Genomic DNA, 26,479 nt, shown 5'->3' on the forward strand with positions numbered 1-26,479 from the left:
TCTTCTTCTTCGCAGGATATATATCGAGGTCTAGGGCCTCTACAAAAATAATTCTTGCTCTTCCTCCTTACTGCGATTTGAGCTTTGCTGAGCTCTCGGTTTGCTGAAGCTTCGCGTGAGCTTCGTGCTGGTTTTCTAGCTGCTGGAGCCGTGAAGCTGCTGCTTCATCAACGGACTCCGACGAGAAGGCAAGTAAATGTGTTTACAATTTCTATTGTTCGTGTTTGCTTCCTCTATTGTTGTACTCCTCTGTTTTGCTGTTGCAAAGACTTTGTGGTGAGGTTTCTCCACCCAGAAGGAGTTCATATTAGCCGGTTATCCGGGGTTTCATCCACCGACGGATTGATAGGCTTCGTCCACCTTACGGACACGCCGAGGAGTAGGAGTATCATCTCCGAACCTCGTTACATCGTTGCGGCTAAGGTTTGATCTTCTCGTTCTCGTTTCTATTATTTTATTTCCGCTGCGCTAACCCAATTCGTAGGAAGAAACGAACAATTTGGGGTCGGCTATTCACACCCACCCTCTCTAGCCGAGTACGACGATCCTAACAAGTGGTATCAAAGCAAGGTTGCTCTTCGACGGATTAACACCCGGGGGAGCACAAGCTAGAGAATGGATCAACTTGGAGAAGACGTCACGATTCCACCCTTCTACGATCACGATAACTTCGCGTTTTGGAAGGTAAGAATGAAGTACTTTCTTATGACTAACCTAGTTCATTGGAGTTGTGTGCAGGTAGGGTTTACTCATCCGGTGAATAAAGACGGAGAAACCCTAGAGAAGAAAAAGTGGACGAAGGAGCAAATCCACCAATCCACAATCAACGATGAGGTAACGAAAATTCTTGAATTTTCATTACCTAATGACATTTTGTGTAAGGTAGGTGGATATAACAATGCCAAGGAGTTGTGGAACAACTTGGCCAAGTTCCATGAGGGAAGCTCCACTTCAAGTCATGAAGAGGAGTCAAGTGAGCTAAGTAGCTCACTTCATGGAGGCATGGAATTAGAAGTTGAGGGTCACTCAACATCTAAGGAAGAAAAGGAGGAGAGTTCTTCTTCAAGATCGGAGCAAGAAGAAGAAGCGTCTACCTCCGGAAGGGATGAAGGAGAGAGCTCATCCTCAACCCTAGGTAACTCAAGCAATTTAAGTTCAAATAAATTGCATATAATGTGCTTTGAGTATAGGGAATTTGGGCATTACAAGAGTAAGTGTCCAAAGAGGATTAGGAAGACTCCACCGGCGCCAAAGGTCAAGGAAGCCGGAGTCCAGATACGCAAGGGCAAGGAGCACGTGGTGTGCTTCCAATGCAAGCGAAAGGGACACTATAGGAGCCAATGTCCAAGGGGGAGGCAACCTCACAAGGACAAGAAACCAAGCACATCGATAGGGGGAGCCAAGGCAAACCCTAAGGTTCCTTTTAAGGCACATTATTGCAATTCTAATAAGACACATGCTAGTAGTTTTATTGCAATTGCTAATAATGATAAACATGTTAATTATAGGAATCAATATATGTGCTTAGGTGCTAAACATGTTAGCTTGAATAAGGACAATTCTAGAAATGCTAACCCTAGAATTAACTCATCTAAGGCTAAGGAGAACCTAGGTAGAAATCCAAAAACAACTAGACATATGCCTAGGAATACCTCAAAGATAAATGACAAATTAAAACTTGAGGTATTAGAAAAGGAAAATCAAGTCTTGAGGTCAAGACTTGACATTTTAGAAAAGGCCCTTAAGAATTTAGAGAAGTCAACTCAAGGGTCTAAGGGTCAAAAATCAAAGCCCACTTATCATAATGTTCCATTCGATTATGGAACAAGACCTAGGGCTAGAAAGACCATCACCAAGGTCACAAGGGGAGTCACCCCTAGAGTTGATCTTGATGAGTCCCAAATGACCAAGGCTTTAAAGCCTAGGAGGGTCATTAGGAGGGTCGCAAGGGAAGTCATCCCTAGTGAATATTTAGTGAAACCAATGAGCTCCAATAGGTATTGGGTTCCTAAGAGCGTGATTCCATCACGCTAGATGGTTTAGGGTGTGCCAACCTTACTTGAATAGGTAGTTAACCTAATCATGGTAAAAGGTGGCACTTTAGGAATTTTCAAGGTATAATCAAGCATTGAAAATGAAAGGGAAAGTTATTCCTAAGGTGATTAGGGTGTGCCAACTACATTTAAGGAGTTCTCTTAGGTCAATCTAATTGGCACATAGTGATCTAAAAAATCCTTAGTATATGATTTTAGGTCTAATACACTTAGGAATATGGATTTTATGGCAAAATGATCAAAAATGGCAACTAAGGCTAGAGTTAGGTATTTTCTATACCTTTACGTGTTATTTGTCATATATTGCTTGCCATATGCCATGTCATGACATCATACTTAATTTAGTATCATTTGAAATGTCATGATAATGCTTAGGTTATTTATATGTCATGCCTTAGTTAGAGTTTCACACTTTATGCCATGACATCATGACAATGACACATGTTCCATTTATGATACTATTTTATGCCATGTCATCATCTTTTGCATTTAAAATCAATTAATTTGATTTAAGGACAAAAACATAATTTGATATGGAGATCAAATTGTTGTTTAGAAAATGCATGAGAACTTAGCCTAAGATGACCTAAACCCATATCTCACATCAAAATTGACTTGGATGTGTTTGATACATCTTAGATGTGTGTGAGATATTAGGATCATGAGTTAGGATCAAGGTGCATAGTTCTTGTACCTAGATGAGCCTAATTCGAAATTGGGGATCATAGGGAAAGCCTTTGTACAAGTCATGTACATTTAGCCCTAAGATTATGATCCTAAATTGAAGGGTTTAAAATCATTTCAAAATTGATTTGAAAAACCTTGATGAAGCTTTTCTAGTGATAGCATTCATCATTGAACAAGGTGATACAAAGATGAGTTAACTTTGAGATATTTCAATGACTTGTGAACTTTATATCAAGATTGAAAAATGGAAGCTATTTTCATAGAAAACTATTTTTCCTTGATAGTATATGTTATGAGGAATGTATCCTCAAAGTTTTATAATTTCTGGAATTTTCTGGAATTTTGTAGGGGTTTCTGAATTTCGGAAGGAAATTCAGAAACTGATATCAGAGGTTGTGGACCGATCAGAAGGGAGTCTGATCGGTCCAGGCAGTTGTGGATCGGTCACTGTGACCGATCCAGGGAAGACCTGATCGGTCTGGTGACCGATCAGGGCGTGCCAGTTTCGACTGTGCTGTCTGAAATTTCTGAAATTTCAGCAATGAAGTTGGAGTTTTGGATTTCTAAAGGGTTGAAACTCTCCAAGACATTGTTGGTGCAATGGTCAAGGGGGAGTTGACCTTTAGGGGGAGTTTTACCTATTGGTCAAGGGGAGTTGACCTTTAGGGGGAGTTGTCATGAGTGATATGGGATTATCACTAAATTGACTATTGACATTAGTATCAAGGGGGAAATTAAGGGTTTCAATGAAAGGTATGGGACTTTCATTAGGAAGAAACTCTTGACCTTGATTCACTCTTTTTGATGTGTGTCAAAAAGGGGGAGAATGGAGAATGTCTAGAGAATGTTCAAGGAAGAACATTGGAGTTAGTGGGAGAGTTTGTTGATCACAACGAGTGAAGTTGTGAACAACGGTAACTTACTCTTCAGGGGGAGAGTTTGTTGATGTGTGCCAATAGGGGGAGAATGAAGGGTTTAAGTTAGGCCTTCATTATCTAAGAAGGAGGTTGTCTTCTTAGAAGGAGAATGTAAGGTTGTAACTTATGTTTCATTACCTAGTGGCATGAAGAAAGTTGAGGCTATTGGATTAGCCTAACTTAAAGGTATTGTCAAACATCAAAAAGGGGGAGATTGTTGGTGCAATTTCCAGTAGGTCAAGGTTGACCTAGTTGACCAAGCGTAAACCTTGGTCATGGTTTCGATGTTTGACAATACAGAAAGACATGTAGACATGGACAATGCAGGTGCAGTTGTCCATGCGGAGAGATACTGATCAGGGTCTGATTAGGTTAGATGAAGAAGAGTCAAGTAGGTCAAGGTTGACCGGATACTTGACTGGGAAGTCCTAACTGGGATGTTAGGCAGTTCGGAAAGTACTGGTGAGTGAAACCAGGCAGTTCGGAAAGTCCTGGTGAGTGAAGCCAGGCAGTTCGGAAAGTCCTGGTGAGTGAAGCCAGGCAGTCGGGAAATCCTGGTGAGTAAAGCCAGGTGAAAATCCTAGTGAGTGAAGCTAGGTGAAAGTGAAAGTCCTGGTGAGTGAAGCTAGGCAGTGGAAAGACCTAGTGAGTGAAGCTAGGCAGCTTGGAAGTTCTGGTGAGTGAAGCCAGGAAGATAGAAAGTCCTGGTGAGTTAAGCCAGGCAGTTGGAAAGTCCTGGTGAGTGAAGCCAGGCAGTTGGAAAGTCCTGGTGAGTGAAGCCAGGCAAGGGAAATCCAGATAGGTCAAGGTTGACCAGACATCTGGTGAAAAGTCCAAGCAGGGAGCTTGGCACGAGAAAAGTCCAAGTATGGAGACTTGGCATGGAAAAGTCCAAGCAGGGAGCTTGGCACGGGAGAAATCCAAGTATGGAAGCTTGGCATGGGAAGTCAGAGAGGGCTCGGTAGCTCGGTAGCTCGGTAGCTCGGTAGCTCGGTAGCTCGTAGCTCGGCAGGTTGCTCTCCGGACTAGGTCAGAGAGGGCTCGGTAGCTCGTTCTCTAGACCGGATGGAGTCGGAGAGGGCTCGGTAGCTCGTAGCTCGGTAGCCCGGTAGCTCGGTAGCTCGGTAGCCCGGTAGCTCGGTAGCTCGGTAGCTCGATAGCTCGATAGCTCGGTAGCTCGGTAGCTCGATAGCTCGATAGCTCGGTAGCTCGGTAGCTCGGTAGCTCCGCAGCTCGCTCTCCAGACTAGGTCAGAGAGGGCTCGGTAGCTCGTTCTCTGGACCAGATGGAGTCGGAGAGGGCTCGGTAACTCGTAGCTCGGTAGCTCGGTAGCTCGGTAGCTCATTCTCTGGATCGGACGAAGTCGGAGAGGGCTCGGCAGCTCGTTCTCCGGACTAGGTCAGAGAGGGCTCGGTAGCTCGGTAGCTCGGTAGCTCGGTAGCTCGGTAGCTCGGCTGATCGGTCTGGTGACCGATCAGTAACCAAACAGAATGCTTCTGTGGATTATCTGATCGGTCTGGAGACCGATCAGAAAGCAAACAGAAAAAGAAGAAGGAGAAAGGCTGATCGATCCAGGGACCGATCAGACTCCTCCTGGACCGATCAGGACATAGCCTAATCAGTCCAGGCTTAGCCTGATCGGTCCCCAAGACCGATCAGAACACTCCTGGACCGATCAGGAGTGTGCCTGATCGGTCCAGGCCCTAGCCGTTGCGACACAACGGCTAGTTTATGTGTCTTCTTCTTCGCAGGATATATATCGAGGTCTAGGGCCTCTACAAAAATAGTTCTTGCTCTTCCTCCTTACTGCGATTTAAGCTTTGATGAGCTCTCGGTTTGCTGAAGCTTCGCGTGAGCTTCGTGCTGGTTTTCTAGCTGCTGGAGCCGTGAAGCTGCTGCTTCATCAACGGACTCCGATGAGAAGGCAAGTAAGTGTGTTTACAATTTCTATTGTTCGTGTTTGCTTCCTCTATTGTTGTACTCCTATGTTTTGCTGTTGCAAAGACTTTGTGGTGAGGTTTCTCCACCCAGAAGGAGTTCATATTAGCCGGTTATCCGGGGTTTCATCCACCGACGGATTGATAGGCTTCGTCCACCTTACAGACATGCCGAGGAGTAGGAGTATCATCTCTGAACCTCGTTACATCGCTGCGTCTAAGGTTTGATCTTCTCGTTCTCGTTTCTATTATTTTATTTCCGCTGCGCTAACCTAATTCGTAGGAAGAAACGAACAATTTGGGGTCGGCTATTCACACCCCCCTCTCTAGCCGAGTACGACGATCCTAACACTCTTCTCTTGCGTGCTGACGCTGCCTTTCTTCTTCCTCCCCGGAGCCTGCCCAAGCGCCGGCGAGCGCGAGCCACTGCTGGTCAAGCCATCGGCTGTGCCCTAGAGTCCTTGTTGACGGCGCCGACGCCCATAGAAGTTTCCTCTCCTCTGCCTACAGTCGCCCTCACGGAGTGATCCCGACGCCACCGTCTTGCACCGAGCAGCAGTGTCGTTGGCTACTCCTTCGAGGAGTGCCCTAGGTGTCGACGCCGCACCTCTCTTCCTCTTCTCCTTTCGGCATCTGAGCCCTAGCACCGGCCGACTCTCTGTGCCGGCACCCGAGCCCCAGTGCCGTCGCTGTGCCCTAGCGAGCCCGACGCCACTCCTTTGCCACTGCCGCTACACACTTTGCCCCAGTGCCGAACCGACCCTTTCTTCTGCCCTAGCCGAGCCTCACATTGGCGTGAGTTGCTGCCCTGGATTCTACCGAGCTTTGGCTTTAGGGTAAGCTGTTGGTTTAGAACTGTGGAGGTAAGGTTAGGGTTTAATTCACAGAGGTGGATGTATTGACTACAAATTTTGGGTGTTTGATGTGTAGGTCAGTGGCTCACTCTAGTTACGACCACGGTTCTGGTAGCAGGTGTTCCATCGATAAATTAACGACGAAGTGTACGAATTTGGGTGAGTTTGGATTGAGGTAAATGCATTGTTGCGCGTATAATTGATTTAGGTTTGAATTAGTCTAATGGGTTGATTAGGGATTAGATAACTAACCCTAATTAACCGTTGGATTTAATTAAGGTAGGTTGAGGGTATATGACTAGGGTTTTACCCTAAATTAGTCTTAGGGATTTTATTTAGCTGTTCTTATAAAGTTAGCTAAATAAAATATAATTGTATTGGTGACACAGGACTTTGACGCGAGACGAGTATCTCGACGTCGTATTCGGATCAGATTGGAGGAGGGTACTTTTGACTTATGTCATTCGATATACATAGTAGTGAATATAACAAGTTGCATTAATTATGTTTCTTATTTATTCCGGTTAATTACTACCCGATAATTGTTACATGATTGATTGATTGTTTGTTTTGCATCTCATGTATTCCTTACCTGTCGATACATGCTTATAGGGGTAGTGATATACCATGTTTCACCATGTTCAGGACCTAGGTTTTATACCTTGTGTACCTTTGATTTGATTTGATTCGTTGACCTATGACGCACTTATATATATATGGATTAGGTTAGGATATGTTATGGTTAGTGTCATGCACCATTTGCATGATTGCATGCTGTGCGATAGTTCGCTTCATTATTGTGAGCACATCGCCAGTTACATGGATCTGCACACACCACCACTCATGGGTTAGTGGTTGATTCAGGCAGAGTGTATTGCAGCAGGGACTCTGTTAGGCACCGTTGGTCCGCTCATGGGTAGTGTGACACAACGTGTTGTCCGGCAGGGATTCCTCCCCGTCATCGTGTACCGGGAGATGAGAGCATTGCGCTCCCCCATTTATGATTTGGGGTAGGAGGATAGGTGTACTCCGATAGCATTCCGTCCACTCGGTCACTCATCAGGAGTAGTGACGACAGAGTGCACGGTTGTCACAACCCTACCCACTCGGCCTCACTTTTGTGTGAGATGGTTGACTGGTGTCAGGGGTGACCAGGACACATCATTGGCATCATATGCATGATGCATTTATTGCTTGTGTTTGTGTTTGCTGCATTTATATATTGCATATTGTTTGGATACCTATGTTTGACATGTATACAGGATTCCTATACCACTCAGACTGTTTGTCCTTATACTCAGGTCCTGGTTAGTACAGTTTCTCTCCTGTTTACTTCAGATGCATTTTTATCTTTCTTATATTAGGAGACTGTACGCATGATTAGTGCTAGGTGTTATTTTCCCTACTTTGTATATCAGTTGTATCTGCTGAGTGTTGGACTCATCCCGCCTCCATTGTTGATATTTTCATATTGATGTTGTTAGGAGAGAGTTCTAGTTGCTGGTCCCTGCAGACCTCGAGGATATTATTGGACTTTTGGTTTTTCTTACATAGACTATGCTAAATTTGTTTTAGATTCTGTTCTTGTTTGATGATACTTGGACATTGTATGGATTTTGTGATGTCAATGGATTTGGTTTTGGATTTGCTTTTACTACATGCCTGCTTAGATGGCAGAAGAGGTAAGTTGGTTTTATTGTCGGATTTGAGCTTTACGAGTGTAGTGGAGTAGGGTTGTTTTCGAGTCATGATATTACTGATCTGTGTACTTATATATAAACTGCGTGGATGTATATGTGGTTGTATTTTATTGTTTTTATTATTCCAGGCGCCTGTGGCTGAGGTATATGAGGATGTAGAAAAGTTTCAGATTGTCCACCGTACAGGGGAGATGCTGCCGAAATTTTCTCGGACATGGACTCCTCTAGGGCGTGACACTTGCATTGTTTCATACATATATCTATTTGTTGCTAGTTGGTACCCGACAGTACTCTATATATGTAGCTTGATCATGAGCTACATGGTTCGTTACTCCTAAATCTACAATCCACAAAGGATAGGAATCAACTAACAACACTATGCTTGCAACATGATGCTCATGGAAAGAAGATAAAGTTGGATCTACCTTTTTAGGCTCAGTACAATTCTGAGCAAAATGACCCTTCTTGCCACAATTGAAGCAGATCAACTTGCTCTTACATCTTTGTCCATATTTCTTTCCTTTCTTATTGATTTGGTTTTTCGTAGTAGCAACACTAGCCTCCTTTCCTTTCCCTTTCCTTTCTTAAACCATCTTGAACCTTTATCTACAAAAGCTTGACCAGAAATCCTTGCAGATTCAATCCTCTTTGCCTCAAGTTCTACATGGTGTGAAACATTAGTGAAAGTCTTGATATTCTCACTATGGGCTAGATTTTTCTTTATCATTTCCTAAGAATCAGGAAGAGAAAGGATAACTGCCTGAACATATTGTTCATCGGTCAACGGATGACCAACAATCTTAAGCTCTTGCATCATGCTACCCATCTCTCTTAGATGTTGGGTCATGGTAACATTTGAGCGTTTTTTTACAGCTATCAAACTTAATTGTTAGCTGATAGAGCTCACTGAGACTTTCTCCACTGTATTTCTCTCTAAGGGTTGCCAAGATAGCATGAGCTGATGGTAATGGCTCATACTCAAATACCAAGTCATTCACCATTAAACTAATCAATATTCCCTTAGCAATGGAGTCCTTCCTTTTCCATGTCTTATAGGCATCAAGGTCACGTCTGTGGTGAGCTGTAAAACCATCAGTCGGTTCTTCCATGAATTGATTCACAACCTCTGGAACTTCTTGTTCCTCAAGAACGTATTGTATCTTAAGGTGCCGGATTTTTTAGTTATCCTCATATAATTTTTCTCCTTTATTAAGTTCAGCTATGATGTTTTTGTTGGTGCGGTTAGCACTAACGATTTAACTCAGGTTTTGATGAATGACAAATCAGGTTAAGTTAGTTTGTTGTTGTCTGACACTTTGATCGAGTGTGCAGGAGAAGTCCAAGCGGGTCGACGGGCTGACCGGACGCTTAGGCACGAAGCCCAGCTAGGTCGACGGGCTGACCGGATAGCTGGCACGAAGTCCAGCTAGGTCGACGGGCTGACCGGATAGCTGGCACGAAGTCCAGACGGGTAGACGGGCTGACCGGACGTCTGGCAGGTAAGTGAGGTAAGTCACTGGAGGGGAGTGACTGCGAGGACGCGTTCCCGGGAAGGGAACATTAGGCGTCGATCCGGCTTAGATCCATTTCGGATATCTAAGTCGAGATCGTGACTAGATTCCAGTCTCGAAAAGACGGAATCTAAGTCATACTCTTTTCTATTACTTTGTTGAACTTTAATTGTGCTAATAATATGTTTTACAGGATATATATTTGCCTTGAACTAACTCTATTTTGCAAGAGAAGGAATTTCTGGAAATAGGAGGTCCGGGCGCCCGGAAGGGATCCGAGCGCCCGGAGGTGAATTTTATCAAAACCATGTCGTCGTCACGTGGAGTTCACTGATTAGACCTGCCACGTCGTACCAGGGCGCCCGGAAGGGATCCAGGCGCCCGGAGCAGCATATAAAAGAAGCCCCAGGGGTGGAGCTTCAAGAAAATCTCAGAACTCTTAGACTGCTTGCTCTGCTGCTCTGCGCTCCGACGACGCTAACGAAGCTCCGACAACGCGATCTTTTCTTTGTAGCTTTCCTTCTGTCGGTATAGCTTTGTTTTACTGTTTATTAGTATTTCTTGTACTATCTTTGTACTTATCATATCGAATTGCTAGTAAATTGTACAACGAAAGTACTCACGGAGTACGGGCCTTCGAGTATGAGTCGTCACAAGCTCCGAACGAAGTAAAAAACACCGTGTTCATTTGTCTTGTCTCTTTATTATTCCGCTGCGCTTAACTCTTTTTAACACTAGTTTTCGAATCGATATTCACCCCCCCTCTATCGACGTTTCACGATCCAACAAGTGGTATCAGAGCAGGTACCACTCTGATTTGGTGCAACCACCAATCAGACAGGGGGTGAAAAACTAACCTTTATTTTTTGTTTCGTTTTTTTTCGCTTAATTCCAATCTGGTATTATTACTTGATTTGGAAATTTTTTCATTGCAATTAAGTCTAAATTGGTGCAACACCAATTTAGATACATCTATTATTTTTTTTCCCGCACTACTAATCCAAGACCAAGTCTTGGGATATTTTTTTTATTGTTTACTTGTGTACAGGATGTCTCAACTAGAAGGCTTCAGCACAGTACGTCCTCCCCTATTCAACGGGGATGACTTCTCGTACTAGAAGAAAAGAATGGAGGTGTACCTAAAGATGGATTACAATCAATGGTTCAGCGTTATAAAGGTCAACCGAGCTCCAACCGACAACTCCGGAAATCCACTAGACACGGAATAGTGGACTTCGGACATGAGGAAAAAGGCGTCGACGGAAAACAAAGCAATCAATACGCTACACTGCAGCCTAACACGAGAAGAGCTGAACCGGGTCGGACCGCATCAGAATGCTAAAGAACTATGGGACAAATTGATTGAGCTGCACGAAGGAACAAGTGACGCAAAGGTAACAAAAAAAGATTTACTTTTAATAAAATATTTAATATAAAAATGCAGGAAGGGGAAACGGCAAGTCAACTGCACGCGAGGATCAAGGACATCCTCAACGGACTACACGCGATAGGTCACCAGATGGAAAACACAGATTTAATCAGGTACGCACTAAATGCTTTTCCACGTAATAGTTTGTGGGCATCGATCGTAGATGCCTACAAAATTTTGAAAAATCTATCTAAGTTAAAATTAGACAAGCTTTTTTGTGAGTTAGAATTACATGAACAAACTAATGCTGGAGCCGAGAAAGGTATTGCTTTATTTGTAGGCTCATCCAAAGAAAAGAAGAGCAAGTCTGAATCTGAAGAAGACTCCGGTCAAGATTCTGAAGACGAAGAATACCTGGTGAACTTGGTAAGAAAAATGTTCACCAGGAGAAAAAAGAGCTTCAGCAAGAAGGACCTTCAAAAGATCAGTTCTCCCACGGAACAAAAGAATGTGACTTGTTTCGGATGCAACAAAAAGGGGCACTACAAGAACGAATGCCCAAGACTGAAATTCGACAAACCAAAGTCAACCAAAAAGAAGGCCCTCAAAGCAACTTGGGACGACTCCTCCTCGGATGAATCGGAGGTAGAAGAGCATAAGCACCAGAGCCATCTCGCGCTAATGGCCCACGAAGCTGAAACGGAAGACGAATCGGAAGACGGGTCCGAACCCGAATCAAGCCACGAGTCCGTACTCGTTTCCGAAGGCCCGGATGAGGTATATTTTAATTTAAACAAAAAGTTTTTTAAAATTATTTCCTCCTTAAATAGTAAATTAGTTAAAATAGAAAATGAAAACAAGTCACTCCTTGAGGAAAATCAAAACCTCAAGGAACAAATCAAAAATTCAAATCCAACTCAAGATCTAACACTGGAAGAGAATTCATCATTAAAATTAGAAATTAATAAGTTAAAAGAAATGCTAGAAAAATTCACAACAAGATCAAAAAAATCTAGACTTAATCCTAAATAATCAAAAGGCGTGTTATAATAAAATCGGACTCGGATACAAGTCAAACTCAAATAAAACTTTTAAATCATTAATAACCCAATACAAATCAACTAATCAGGCTTGGGTTCCGAAAGCGTGTTTAACCACGCAAGTAGGACTTAATCAATATTATATACCCAAAGAAAAAATATATTATATAAACTCGAATAAACCAAATCAAAAACCAAAATATAAACCTAAATCAAAAAATTCAAAGTTTAAACATTTTACTCAACAAAATATAAATTATCACCAAGTTAATTATAACTATAAAAGAAATAGACACAAACCTAAAACTAAAATTTAAATAAAAAGCCAGTAATTCAGGGGGAGGCTCCAGAATAGCTGGCACCTCCAAAACTAACTTACCCGACAGGGTAACCCAAATAAACTAACCCGGCAGGGTAATTAGGATTAGTCAAAAAGGGACCCAGTATAACTTGAATCACGGTACTGGTGAAGTTTTTGGATGATAGTACGTTAGGGAAGCTTGGGCATCGCATGTCTAGAAAGATATGGCTTCGATCTGGTGCATTTGGCCAAGTGGAACTGACCGAAGCTACCCTTAAACAGATCCTAACTAGTTAGACCAAGGTTTAGTACTAAGCTCCATGGATAGGACTATTCGGAAAACCTTGAAAGGTTGGTTACTTCTAATGATATCCAAGTGACTCACCAAGCTTAGAAGTTTATCCGAAGAATGTCTATTTGTTGAGACCAAAGCTAAACCTGAATCTAACACAAATTAAACCAAACTCTATAATTAAATTTAATTCATCTCACAAAATTATAGGATACCCTGATTGATAATCTAGATCGGGTGAGATGAATAAGGATTAGATTAATTAATTTTCAAAATTAAAACTAAATTTCAAATTTCAAATTAAAATTAAATTTCAAACTTCAAGTTAAGTTAAATTAATAAAAATTATTAAATTAACTTTAAAAATTATTTTAACTCTTTTAAAAATTATTTCAACTTTTAAAATTTTAACTTTAAAAATTAAATTAACTTTAAAAATTATTTTAACTTAAAAATTATTTCAACTTTAAAAATTATTTTAAAATTTTAACTTTAAAAATTATTTTAAAAATTAAATTAACTTTAAAAATTATTTTAACTTAAAAATTATTTCAACTTTAAAAATTATTTTACAATTTTAACTTTAAAAATTATTTTAACTTTAAAAAATTATTTTAAAATTAAATTAACTTTAAAAAATTATTTTAAAAATTAATAATCTTAAGAGACTAACCTTAATTCCTACTCATTGTAGGAAACCAAGTGGATTTTGGACAATGGTTGCTCCAAACACATAACTGGAGATCACACCAAGTTCATTCAACTCACTTACAAAAGCTTAGGAACAGTTGCCTTTGGAAACAACGGCAAACTCAAGGTAATTGGGATAGATAATATTGAATTAAAAATAGATTTCATAATTACAAATGTTCTACTTGTCGAGAATTTTAAATACAATCTCCTGAGTATAAGTCAATTGTGTGATACTAGGTATAATGTTAAATTTCTATCCACCGAGTGTTTAATCAAACATCTGGATAATCCTACTATAAGCCTAAAAGGTTTTAGAAAAGACAACATCTATGCTATCAACTTAACCACCTCTTCAATTAAGTGTTATTTAACACAAAAAGAAGAAACTTGGTTATGGCATAGGAGAATGTCTCACACCAACTTTAGAAATATAAGCAAATTAAATGGACTAGTGAGAGGCTTACCAAAATTACCTAACTTAGATTCAACCATATGTAATACTTGTCAACAAGGTAAACAAAAAAAATCCACTCACAAAGCAACAAATCAGCCACAAACCGACTCAATATTAAAACTTCTACATTTAGACCTTTTTGACTCCCATGGAGTCAAATCCATAAATGGAAACTTATACTGTCTAGTAATAATAGATGATTATTCTAGGTTTACTTGGGTAAAATTCTTAAAACATAAAGACGAAACTTTTGAAATCTTTACAAACTTTTGCAAACAAATTGAAAACGAAAAAGATCTTAAAATTAAAAGAATTAGGAGTGACAACGGGGGAGAATTTAAAAATCATAATTTTAACAAATTCTGTCTTGAGAATGGCTACCATTACGAATTTTCGTGTCCTAAAACCCCCCAACAAAATGGAATTGTAGAAAGAAAAAATAGGACTTTACTGGAAGCCTCTAGAATGATGTTAAATGAATATAACTTACCTAAATATTTTTGGGCAGAAGCTGTTAGTACAGCCTGCTATGTGTAAAATAGAACAACATTAAATAAAAGACACAATAAAACCTTCTTTGAAATATTTTATAACAAACAACCCAACATAAAATATTTTAAAGTATTTGGGTGTCCAGCCTACATCTTAAATACTAGAGAACACTTAGGAAAATTTACCTCTAAAGTAGAAAATAGTATTTTTGTAGGATATTCTCTAAACAGTAGGGGTTACAGAATATATAATAAAATTACGTTAAAAATCGAGGAAACCACAAATATAAAATTTGAAGAAACCCAAGGACAAACTCAACTTCAACCTATTGAAAATAATGATCCTGAAGAAACCAATCAATCCCTAGATCATGAAGAAGATGAACACACTCAAGTAAATCAACCACCTAGAACTATAAGAATCAACCCTAACCATCCAACTGATCAAATAATTGGTGATCCAGACCTAAGGGTTCAGACCAGATCATCCTTTAGGAACCTAAGTCAAATTTCCCTAATTTCAAAAATTGAACCCAAAACTGTAGCTGAATCCCTACTTGATCCAGATTGGATCATCGCTATGCAAGAGGAACTAGCTCTATTTGAGCGTAATGAAGTTTGGGATCTAGTACCACCACCTAAAGATAAGAAAATAATAGAAACAAAATGGGTATTCAGAAACAAATTAAGTGAAATTGGGGAAATTACTAGGAATAAGGCTAGGTTAGTTGTCAAAGGGTTCAGTCAAGTTGAAGGACTCGACTACGATGAAACCTATGCCCCAGTAGCCAGATTAGAATCCATTAGAATGTTACTAAGTTATGCAGCCCATACGGGATTCAAACTATATCAAATGGATGTTAAGTCAACTTTTCTCAATGGACTGATAAAAGAAGAAGTTTATGTAGGTCAGCTTCCTGGGTTTGAAGATCTAGAACACCCTAATTATGTCTTTAAGTTAAAGAAAGCATTATATGAACTTAAACAAGCACCCAGGGCATGGTATGAAAGGCTAACATCTTACTTAACATCCAAAGGATTCAACCAAGGTCAAATTGACCCAACCTTGTTTGTTAAATTACTAAATAACGACATATTTATAGCACAAATATATGTAGATGATATAATATTTGGTTCAACTAACTCAGACTTTTTAGAAGAATTTATCAACCTAATGGAACAAGAATTTGAAATGAGCTTAGTAGGAAAATTGACCTATTTTCTAGGGTTACAAATTAAACAAACAAATGAAGGAAATTACATTTATCAACATAAATACACTAAATAATTACTTAAAAAATTTGGAATGGAAAATACAAAAGAAATAAAAACACTCATGGCAGTAAACACAATCTTAGACAATGACCCAAATGGAAAACCAGTAGATCTAAAGTACTATAGAAGTGCAATAGGTAGTCTACTTTACTTAACTGCAAGCGGACCTGATATCTTGTTTGCAGTTAGTATGTGTGCTAGATACCAAACTTGTGCTAAAGAATCCCATTTGACTCAAGTCAAAAGGATTTTTAGATATCTTAAGGGAACAACAAATGTAGGAATTTGGTATCCTAGGACCAATGACTTTGAATTAATAGGATATTCTGACTCAGATTATGCTGGATGCAAATTAGACCGCAAAAGCACTAGTGGTGGATGTCAACTACTAGGCTCATCACTTGTTAGCTGGTTTAGTAGAAAGCAACACTGTGTTGCACTATCTACAACTGAGTCAGAATACATAGCTATAGGAGAATGTGTAGCCCAATTGTTATGGATGATGCACACCTTAAAAGATTTCAACTTAAAAATCACAAATGTAAAAGTTTTAATTGACAATATTAGCTCAATCAATTTAACAAAAAATCCAGTGTATCATTCAAGAACCAAACACATTGAAATCAAGCACCACTTTATCAGGGATCATGTTACTAAGGGTGACATTGAGCTCAAATACGTTGAGTCCAAGTCAAACTTAGCTGACATATTCACTAAACCACTCCCTGAAAGTGAATTTAGCAATTTACATAGAAAACTAGGAATGTGCCTAATAGACTAGGAGTTACACATTTCAAAAATATTTTCAAAAATGGTTATTCTCAAATTATAGGTTAAAACATGTTTCATTTTCAAAACTTTCCTATTTTTTAGCCTTTTTTAAAAAAATATTTTTAGCCTTAGCCTAGTTCAAAATCCTTAGAAAGCATGTACCCATAGGACTAGTCTTGAGCATCTCACCAAAACCCTAGGCTTACCTTGCTTGTCTTTGACGAACATAGAAAGGGGTGAGATGTATATGCCACTTGCCTAAGACTTAAGATGCTTATTTCAGTGCATCGATATAAGTCTGGGCGTTAAATACAAAATATACATTAATCAAGTTAAGGTTGAACTTAACTTGACTAACTAAGTGAAAACTGCTATCTTTTGATAGTCAGTCAGTAACTACCTGGTTAGACATTTGATTTAATGTCAGGTTCAGGGGGAGAAATAAAACTAATTTAGTTTTTCAAATTGAATTTTAAAACTTAATTTTGAAAATCAAAGTTTAAAATCAACTTGTTTAAAATTGTGAAAGTTTTAAATCACAAACTTTTTTATCCTTTTTACTTAGTCTGTGAAAACTAACCCTTATAAAACTAAGTTTTTTTTAGATGTAACTTAGTTTTGAAAATTGATTTTAAAAATCTAGTTCTTAAAAATTTGATTTATTCTTAAAAATAAATGTCAGTCAGTTTTGAAAAATATTTTTTTTTTCAAACTTAGTTTTGAAATTTTTCTTGAAAACTTATGTTTGAAAACCTGAATTTTTAAACTTTGACCTTAAAACTATACTTAAAAAAATTAGCTATTTTTCAAAGTTACTAAGTTATAAATCAGCTATTTTTTAAGACTTAGTTTTTTTAAGAGGTAAAGATAAAACTATCTTTTAAACTCCCTTAGGTTAACTTGACATTTTTTTTAACCTTGTCTGTATCTATGATTACTTAACATTAATTCTTTTGATGAATGACAAAGGGGGAGGGTTAGGTGGTTAAGTTAGCTAAACCAAACTGAAAATACAATACAAACTAACTTAAAAACCACATGTTGTTTCTTGCATAGGTTTTCACTAACTTAACCAGGTTGCCATTCCATCAAAAAAGGGGAGATTGTTGGTGCGGTTAGCACTAACGATTTAACCCAGGTTTTGATGAATGATAAATCAGGTTAATTTAGTTTGTTGTTGTCTGACACTTTGATCGAGTGTGCAGGAGAAGTCCAAGCGGGTCGACGGGATGACTGGACGCTTAGGCACGAAGCCCAGTTAGGTCGACGGGCTGACCGGATAGCTGGCACGAAGTCCAACTAGGTCGACGGGTAGACCGGATAGCTGGCACGAAGTCCAGACGGGTCGACGGGCTGACCGGACGTTTGGCAGGTAAGTGAGGTAAGTCACTGGAGGGGAGTGACTGCGAGGACGCGTTCCCGGGAAGGGAACATTAGGCGTCGATCCGACTTAGATCCATTTCGGATATCTAAGTCGAGATCGTGACTAGATTCCGGTCTCGAAAAGACGGAATCTAAGTCATACTCTTTTCTATTACTTTGTTGAACTTTAATTGTGCTAATAATCTGTTTTACAGAATATATATTTGCCTCGGACTAACTATATTTTGCAGGAGAAGGAATTTCTGGAAATAGGAGGTCCGGGCGCCCGGAAGGGATCCGAGCACCTGGAGGTGAATTTTATCCAAACCAAGTCGTCGTCACGTAGAGTTCACTAATTAGACCTGCCACGTCGCACCAGGGCGCCCGGAAGGGATCCAGGCGCCCGGAGCAGCATATAAAAGAAGCCCCAGGGGTGGAGCTTCAAGAAAATCTCAGAACTCTTAGACTGCTTACTCTGCTGCTCTGCGCTCCGACGATGCTAACGAAGCTCCGACAACGTGATCTTTTCTTTGTAGCTTTCCTTCTGTCGGTATAGCTTTGGTTTACTGTTTATTAGCATTTCTTGTACTATCTTTGTACTTATCATATCGAATTGCTAGTAAATTACCCAACGAAAGTACTCACGGAGTACGGGCCTTCGAGTAGGAGTCGTCACAGGCTCCGAATGAAGTAAAAAACACCGTGTTCATTTGTCTTGTCTCTTTATTATTCCACTGTGCTTAACTCTTTTTAACGCTAGTTTTCGAATCGATATTCACCCCCCCCTCTATCGACATTTCACGATCCAACAGTTTTTACTTTCCATAATCTATAATAAATAAATATATTATTTATTATTTTAGTGTAATTCATATGCATATAATTAATTATTGACTCACTGTAATTAGAATTAGTTTACAAAATCAAATGATAACTATGTTTTCACTCATCATTTATATGTGTTAATCTAATCAACATTGATCAATTATATTACACATCCCATCTAATGAATGAATCATTTAATATGAATGAATCATATATATGAACTAATCATTTTCACATGAACTAATCATGGGCAAGTTAGTTAACACATAACATAACTGTTTTCATAACATAACTTTGTTCATACATAACGATAGAAATTATTACATGGCTCAAAAACTAAATGAACTAATATTGTTCGTACATAACGACAGTAAACAGAACACTAATAAACTAGATAGGTCAATACCACTCCCACTAGGACAAATACTAGTGTAGCCGCCAACATTATCCCTATCAACCTGGACTCATTTGGGATAATCTTAGATGGGACAGCTTCAGGATTCTCTATCGGATCCATTTCTGGATCATCCTCGAATATTTCCTAGTCCTCTTCAAACTCTTCAGGATCTTCTTCACCCATATGATGAAGTAGTTCCTCACTCAATTTTGAATATGTGACGCATCCTTCACGACATCCCCATACATAGTTTGCTATCACCCTAGGATACTCTGGCAATAAACGCATCAAAGCTCAGATCCTATAACTGTCGAGGACTGGAAAATCTTCTTGCTCAAGTTTCCAAAATAGTTTATCAAGCATCTAAAATGTCCGTCTACTCTATAAGCAGAGTTATACTCTATCTCCTAAATCTCCTCTTGGAGTTGGTTTCGCCACACTTGGCGACGAGTCAATTGTTGGTGCAGCGGAGACCGGCAAGAGGGGGTAAATTGCCTGCAAATAAAAATTACCCTCCTCAAAGCTTTTCAACTCTAAAATAAAGCAACACTTAATAACAGAAAGAGAAGTGAAGATAGAATCTTAACCTGGTTACAACCAGGAGGGTTGTTAATCCAGGGCGATGGAAGCGCAGTAAGAAACTCCTTCTTTGAAGGCGGAGAAGCCTTATACACTTTGAGAGCACAGAGGTTGCTTAAACAGTAATTACAGAATTGAATTTCGTTCTTAATCGTTGTTACTAAAGCTGCCCGAGACCCACCTTTATATAGGGGTTCTAGAGCTTATCGGATGACCTGATCTTCAGGATCAGGTTTTGACTCGAGAGGGATCGGTCGACCGATCCCCAGGTTCGGTCGACCGAACCTGCTGTACCTGGCCAGCTTTCCGTCCAAGTGCAGTCTCTATGGATCGAGCTCAGGTTCGGTCGACCGATCCTTGTGTTCGATCGACTGATCAGCCAACGATCTCCAGCTGAGTTGGCCCGATCAAATCGCTTGACTGATTCTCTATATTAGCTTCGGTTAGGTCGACCGATCAGGAGGTTCGGTCGACCGATCAGGAGGTTCGGTCGACCGATCAGCTTCACCAACGGTCAGCTTCTGACGTGGCATTCGACGTGTCTGCTGCGATTGGCTTCGGTTAAAGAAGGGTTCGGTCGACCGATCAATAGGTTCGGTCGACCGAACCGTTGACAAGTCAACTCCCAGTTGACTTACTCCGGTTCGGCTCCTTGGGTGATTGCGGCCATCCGGAATAGGGCTCACCCGAACCCAGTTCCCGGCCTTCTCCTCAAGCAGGCTTCTGTCCGACTTCTCGTCCCTCGAACGCCGCGCACGTTCTTCTCGCTCCACCGGAGTACTCTTCCGCAGCTCTCTCGTCTTTCGGACGCACCGAGCCCGTCGGCTCCCTTCCCGTGTCGTCCTTCTCGCTAGCTGCGTCTTCCGCTCGACTTTCTACGCTCCTAAGTTCCTGCACACTCAGACACAGGGATCAGACAAAACACAGGACCTAACCAACTTGGTTGATCACATCAAAACTACCACGGGGTCTAACATCAATGTGGTAATCATCTGTGTCATCTGAAAAATTGAAATTAAATAAGTCAGTACAAAATCGACTAACTAGTATAAAACGAGTTTAATTCAATTTATATAGGCATAGAACCATCATTATAAATAAAAATAAATAAATCTTCTCAATTTTTAGAAGTTTAAGTCAACTAACTCATTGGACTGGTCGATCAGAAATCCATATCCTAAGCTAGTCCATTATCTTTATTAGAACTAATCTAATTGGACAAGTATTTCTGACCTATGTTCTATTATTGTTTTAATCTAAGCTCATTTAAGTTAATTTCAGACTATTGATCAATCTTAGGTTCATTTGATCAATCCAATTCCCATTGGATTAAATCTGACCCATTAGAACAAATGTAATCTTTTTGATTAAATTTGACACAATAGAACTAATATGGTCATATTTGATTAGCCCAAATTGTATAATCAAATTACCTCAATTAATTCAATAATAAACTGATTTGGTTAAACCAACTAATGGTTTGAACCAGATCTAGGTATTATTGAATCAAACTAGTCTGATTAAAGTAACCAATAGTTTGATCTAGATCTGAATTTGATTGGACAAGCTGGTCTAGTTCAATTTTCAATTAATTGAATCATAAATTAATTAAATATGTAATTATTAATTAATAATATATTTCTATATGCATTTAATTAATTAATAAATATATTTAATTAAAATCTAATCAAATTGTTTGGTTTTCTTTCTTTTAAGTGTTTTGAGAAAGTTTTTTTTTCCTTTTGATTTAATAAAATTAAAAATTTCTCAGAACATAGTATAAATTAAAAATTTCTTAGAACACAGTACTATATTTTTTATTGATGAACAGTAATTAATATTGTTTTTCATCGTTAATCGATTACTTAGATCGATTAAAAATATATTTAATTAATTATAGTTGTGCTTAAATTGATTACACTAATCGACTACACAGATTTACTGTGCTTCGTCAGTTTAATCGATTACACATATTTTAAATCAATTAAGATTTATTTTAATCAATTAAATCTCTTTTTCTCTTTTATATCGCTACTACGACACTCTCTTCTCCTGCCGTGACGAATGTGGTTGTCATGACTGTCGATTGTCGGCCTCCTGACGTGGTCGCTGGCACTCTCCGACCACAGAAGCCGAAAGCCAGTAACCTCTCAGAGCTCGACAACTACGGCAGATCGCGACCCAGTCGCGATCTTGCCTACGATAGCAAAGAGATTTTCATTTCAATTAAGAGACAAGTTTTATAATATGCATGAAACACGAGATTAAAATATGTAACAACTCACAGTGATCTCTCAAGATGAACTTGGTCACTGCTTGACATCAGACGAGTGATTATGAATGAAACCGGAAAGCCCTTCGAGTTTCACGAATCAAATCCCTTTCGTCCGGATGTTCTCCTTTACCCACCGTCGCCTCCACTGTGCACACTGATCACCCTCTCCCTCTTTTCTCGATTGCTCTTGGACGCTTCATTATATAAGAAGAAAGCATCGATTTATAACTGATGCTTTGATGACACATCTTGGAGGAAGATGAAGGTGAAAAGACACCCCCTTCATCTTCCTAACATTGCAACTAATGCTACCCAACATATAGAGCACATCATGGGAAAGTAGGGAACATCCATGTCTTCTTGTAGTCTATTGACTCTGGCTAAACGAGCTCAGATGGTTAGACCTAGTGATTCGGTCACTCGACATCTTGGATTAACTCGACAGTTCAAACTAGTTTGGCAAGTCAATAGGTCAATAAGTTGGGAGGTCGGATCAGCTCAAACTCACTTAGTAGGTCAGTAGGTCAGACAAGCTTGTACCCGCTTAATTAGTAACTTGGCTTAGTGCAATATGATGACTCAACCAAGTGTGACCGGATAATAATGACTCACTAAGATGACTAAGCTACCTAGGGATGGGCCATGTAAGCAAGTCCTATCAACAAAGTCGAGATTGAAATCAAACAATGACTACCATACTACGTGTATAATTAATAATTTCAACTTTCTTTATTAGACAATATCTATACATCTACAGATTCAATCATTCGTCTAGACACTTCTTAATAAAACTTTAACAAAATCTTAACGACAAGGAAGAATTATATATATAACAATCAACTATTGCTTGGCGGTCTAAGGGAGATAGATCTAAAGGATTTTCTATTAACATAGGACAATGTGTGTTTGAATTCATATAACCACACTCTTAGAAAGATTTAATCTTGCCATTCCTACCTAGAAAATAATTATACATTATTAATATTTAATATAGTACGAGAGTGACCTATTGTTAAGATGAAAAAAAATTATGTAACAGAGTTCATGGATTATATTAACAAGTGCATGTTCATAAGTGATGAACATATTGTCAAACCTGTAGGAACTACCCCAGCCAAAGAAAACCCTCACTTGATAATTCAGTTCTACTGCAAAGACAACCTGCACTGGATGATTCAGTTCTAGTGCATAAGCCATGCAAAGTTTAAATCGCATATTCTAAGATCACAAATGTGATCAAACTCTAAGCTTCTTTCAAGAGGTAGCCAAAAAAGCTATAGGGACGTTATTAGGATTCATTATTTTAGGTATTCCTCTCAATCTATAGATATATTCATTATTTATAACTTTTAAGTTTATTTCATACTTACAATTAAATCACTAACATATTCACAACTGAATCTTGAGTACTAGTCTTCCATCTTCTGTAACAATATTTTAACTAGCTATATATGGATAATTTCATTAGATTGTATCTTCTCTTTAATAAAGAGATGATTAATCTGCATTGTCCTTTGCAATGTGTATCTGGTAGTTTGATTGCCATAACATAATTTCACAGATCTATAGGAACATATCCCAACTTAATTATCAATTGATTTAGTCAAAGAGTTCATTTTACTAGGATAATAAACCCTATGTTCCCACTATAACCGACCTAGTTGCGATAGTATGAATTTTGCTCTTCTAAAATATTGCCACTTGAAAGCAAGTTGTAGCATGTTGTGGATTGTTAAATGGTAGGAGAGCCTATTAATAAGCATCAAAGTATCTCATGGAGATCTTGATATAATAAAATTTTCCTTGGAGAACCTTTAAGGTGCTATAAGAATACTAAAACTACCTCCTTAATGATCATGAGTCGCTGGGGCGAGCGAATCGTCTTTTGCCATATGAGTCATCATGACATGAGAACTTGTGAAATCAAAGCTGAGGCATCAACAAGAATTAGTTTGATCAAGACAGAGAAAGCATGAGCTTTGCTGAAAACTGAATCGACATAGACATAATTAAATGTCCGATTCTCCATCTAAAATGGTGTTTTATTTTCACATCACAAATGCGAAAAGATGAAGGAAATAATAATATAATGCATCTATTCACCTAGAATGAATGGCATGGTCTTGAGACCACCTTGCTTCCTCTTCTTTTCTTCCCTGCCATCTTCGGCCATTGCCATCTCTTTCTCACTCTCTCTTGTCTCTTATTGAGACATGTGAGTCTCTATCTATAGCCTAGCACAAACATTTCATTTAACTAAAATAAGTTTTGTACGATCTTGTAACTTAAAAAAATATATATATTTACCGCGCTTTTATTTCCTGGCATGCCTACCACCTTTATTAGCTATATTGTAATATATCTTTCATGTTGCTTTCTGATCAGTGGGTCTTGCATGCTTTTGTAGGTCGATACAAACAACAACAGCAACTGGAACGTCACGTTCTTGTGAAGCTTATGCCTATTCTATGAGAGTTAATCATAGAAATTCCTACTTGAACCGATTAGCTTGATTGGAGTTTCAGAAAGTTTATTATCAATGATTATTCATGTTACTATAGCTTTAGGGAAATGTTCTCGGCCTATAAATGATAAATCTTCCATGATTGAGAGCAATGAAAACCGAAGCTAGTGGCGGCGGTGGTTGTCGACGAGTCGAAAAAGTGACGCATGGAGGAAGAGAACTCATTAATCAATGTATTTAGGTGGTGGACAAGCGAATAAGCACATACATAATTAAGAAATCATAAGAAAGACCACTGATCCTACCCGAAATATGTGTTAGACGAAGGCCAGGTGAATTGTTACTGTTGGAAATGGGGATAGTGGAGACTGTGGCCATGTTCCCCACTACTCATAATGGAAAAGTCCATTATGCCCCTAGTGTATTTCCCTATATAAAGGGGATCTGTCCAAGGCTCAGGGTGTGTGAAATTGCGAGTGTGTGACGAGAGTAAGAGGAGAACATCCAAGGCGGCGGGATTTGGTTTGTGGAATTACGGAGGGCTTTCCGATCTTGTGATCGCTCTTCCGACAGCAAGTTTCGTCATTGCCAATTGCGGATCTGCGGGAAATCGCTGTAAGTTTTTACCGCATTTAATTAATTCGTCTATCATGCATTTAGAACATATTTTTTACATTGGTATCAGAGCGCGTAGTTATTTCTAAATGCTTAGAGACGAATTATGAAATCGTCGTTCGGATGCTTTTTCTCATGTCATCGCTATTTTCCACGACTAATATGTCGTAGCATACAACGTTGCTCACCGGCAACGAGGTCGCTGGTAAGTGTCACCATCTCGAAAGAAGGGATGTGGAACGGAGTTTGTCTCCGATGGTTGCCGACAATAAGGTCACAGGAAGACTTGCAACTGGGTTGCAATTTCAGCGATTGAGTCGTTTTGCCAACGTTAGCACTGCTGTTGCCAAGATAGAAAATCGTGATGATTTCGTGATTTTTACTGGAGCTGGCAAAGGTCAGCGAAGGTATTCTGGCTGGTCGACGATGCGTCAGTGGCCTTCGTGGCCGGCGACCGTGTCCATCGCGGTGCATGGCGTGCGTGGCTTGAGCGTGCGAACGTGGGAAAATAAGGCGTAGAAAACGGCGATAACGAAGCACAGTGCTTCGTGTGAGAAAAAGTTTGATTAAAAAAAAAAACGTGAGCGAAGATGATAATGTTTCATGTTGCATGCAATTAAATTTTTAAAAAAATGATAATGTTTCATTATGAATTATTGCATGCATGCTAATTAAAGTATAATTTTTGTTTGTCAAATAATGCATCATTGAAATATGCTAATGCATGCCTACTGTACTGTAGCATTATTTTCAATTTGAGTGCATACAGTAATTAATTGAAAATAAGTTCAATTAATTTGTCATTTATGATAAATGATCAAGTGTAATTTTGGTCTACTTAGATCCGGTTCAGGTTTAAATCATTAGTTGGTTTAACCGAACCAATTTGATCCAAACCCAAAATCAATTTGGGTTAATTAATTGGACTTGGACCAAATATGATCAAATGACCAGATTTATTCTAATGAGTCAGATTTGATCAAAACAATTAGATTTGTTCTAATTGGTCGGACTTAAACCAATGGGCATTGGTTTGATCAAACGGACCTGAGTTTGATCAATAAGTCTGAAATTGGTAGAAATGGACCTAGAGAAAAAGTAACAGAACATAGGCATAAAAATCCTTATCCAATTAGATTAGTTCTAATTAAGGACAAAGGACCAAGCTTAGGATCTGGATCCCTGATCAACCGATCCAATGGGTCTGACCAATTAGATTAGTTCTAATTGTCGACTTGAACTCCTGAAAATCGAGAAGATTGTTTTTCTTGATTTATTATGTTGGTACTATGCTTGTATAAATTGAAATAAGCCGGTTTTGTACTGGTTAGTCGGTTTTGTACTGACTTATTTATTTTCAATTTTTCAGATGGCATGGACGATTACCACATTGACTCGTCGCGAAGTGCGACGAAATCAGCTCAGGGAGGAGATTCAGGAGATAGAGTACAACTCTGCTTATGGAGTCGACGGACACATTGGACGGCTTGATGATCTGTTTTGGAAACTTGAGCCAGAAGAGTTTCCAGTCCTGGACAGTTATAGGATTTGGGCTTTGATGCAATTATTGCCAGAAAATCCTAGGATGATAGCTGACTATATTTGGGGGCGTCATC

General features: G+C 39.2%; 1 protein-coding gene across 1 annotated transcript in view; it reads right to left on the reverse strand.

The window, feature by feature from the left end:
• LOC122051839 (protein NRT1/ PTR FAMILY 3.1-like) overlaps positions 1-23,969 on the reverse strand; it is a 35,928-nt gene extending 11,959 nt beyond the window's left edge. The window contains exons 1-2 of the mRNA XM_042613139.1: positions 23,888-23,969; positions 23,628-23,713 (exon numbers count right to left, since the gene is read on the reverse strand). Of these exons, the coding sequence (XP_042469073.1) occupies positions 23,628-23,642 (15 nt within the window). The 5' untranslated portion in view covers positions 23,643-23,713; positions 23,888-23,969. The remainder of the gene's footprint in view (positions 1-23,627; positions 23,714-23,887) is intronic.
• Between the last annotated feature and the right edge of the window lie 2,510 nt (positions 23,970-26,479).

Source organism: Zingiber officinale, chromosome 3A (assembly GCF_018446385.1).
Source record: "Zingiber officinale cultivar Zhangliang chromosome 3A, Zo_v1.1, whole genome shotgun sequence".
Lineage (NCBI taxonomy): Eukaryota > Viridiplantae > Streptophyta > Magnoliopsida > Zingiberales > Zingiberaceae > Zingiber > Zingiber officinale.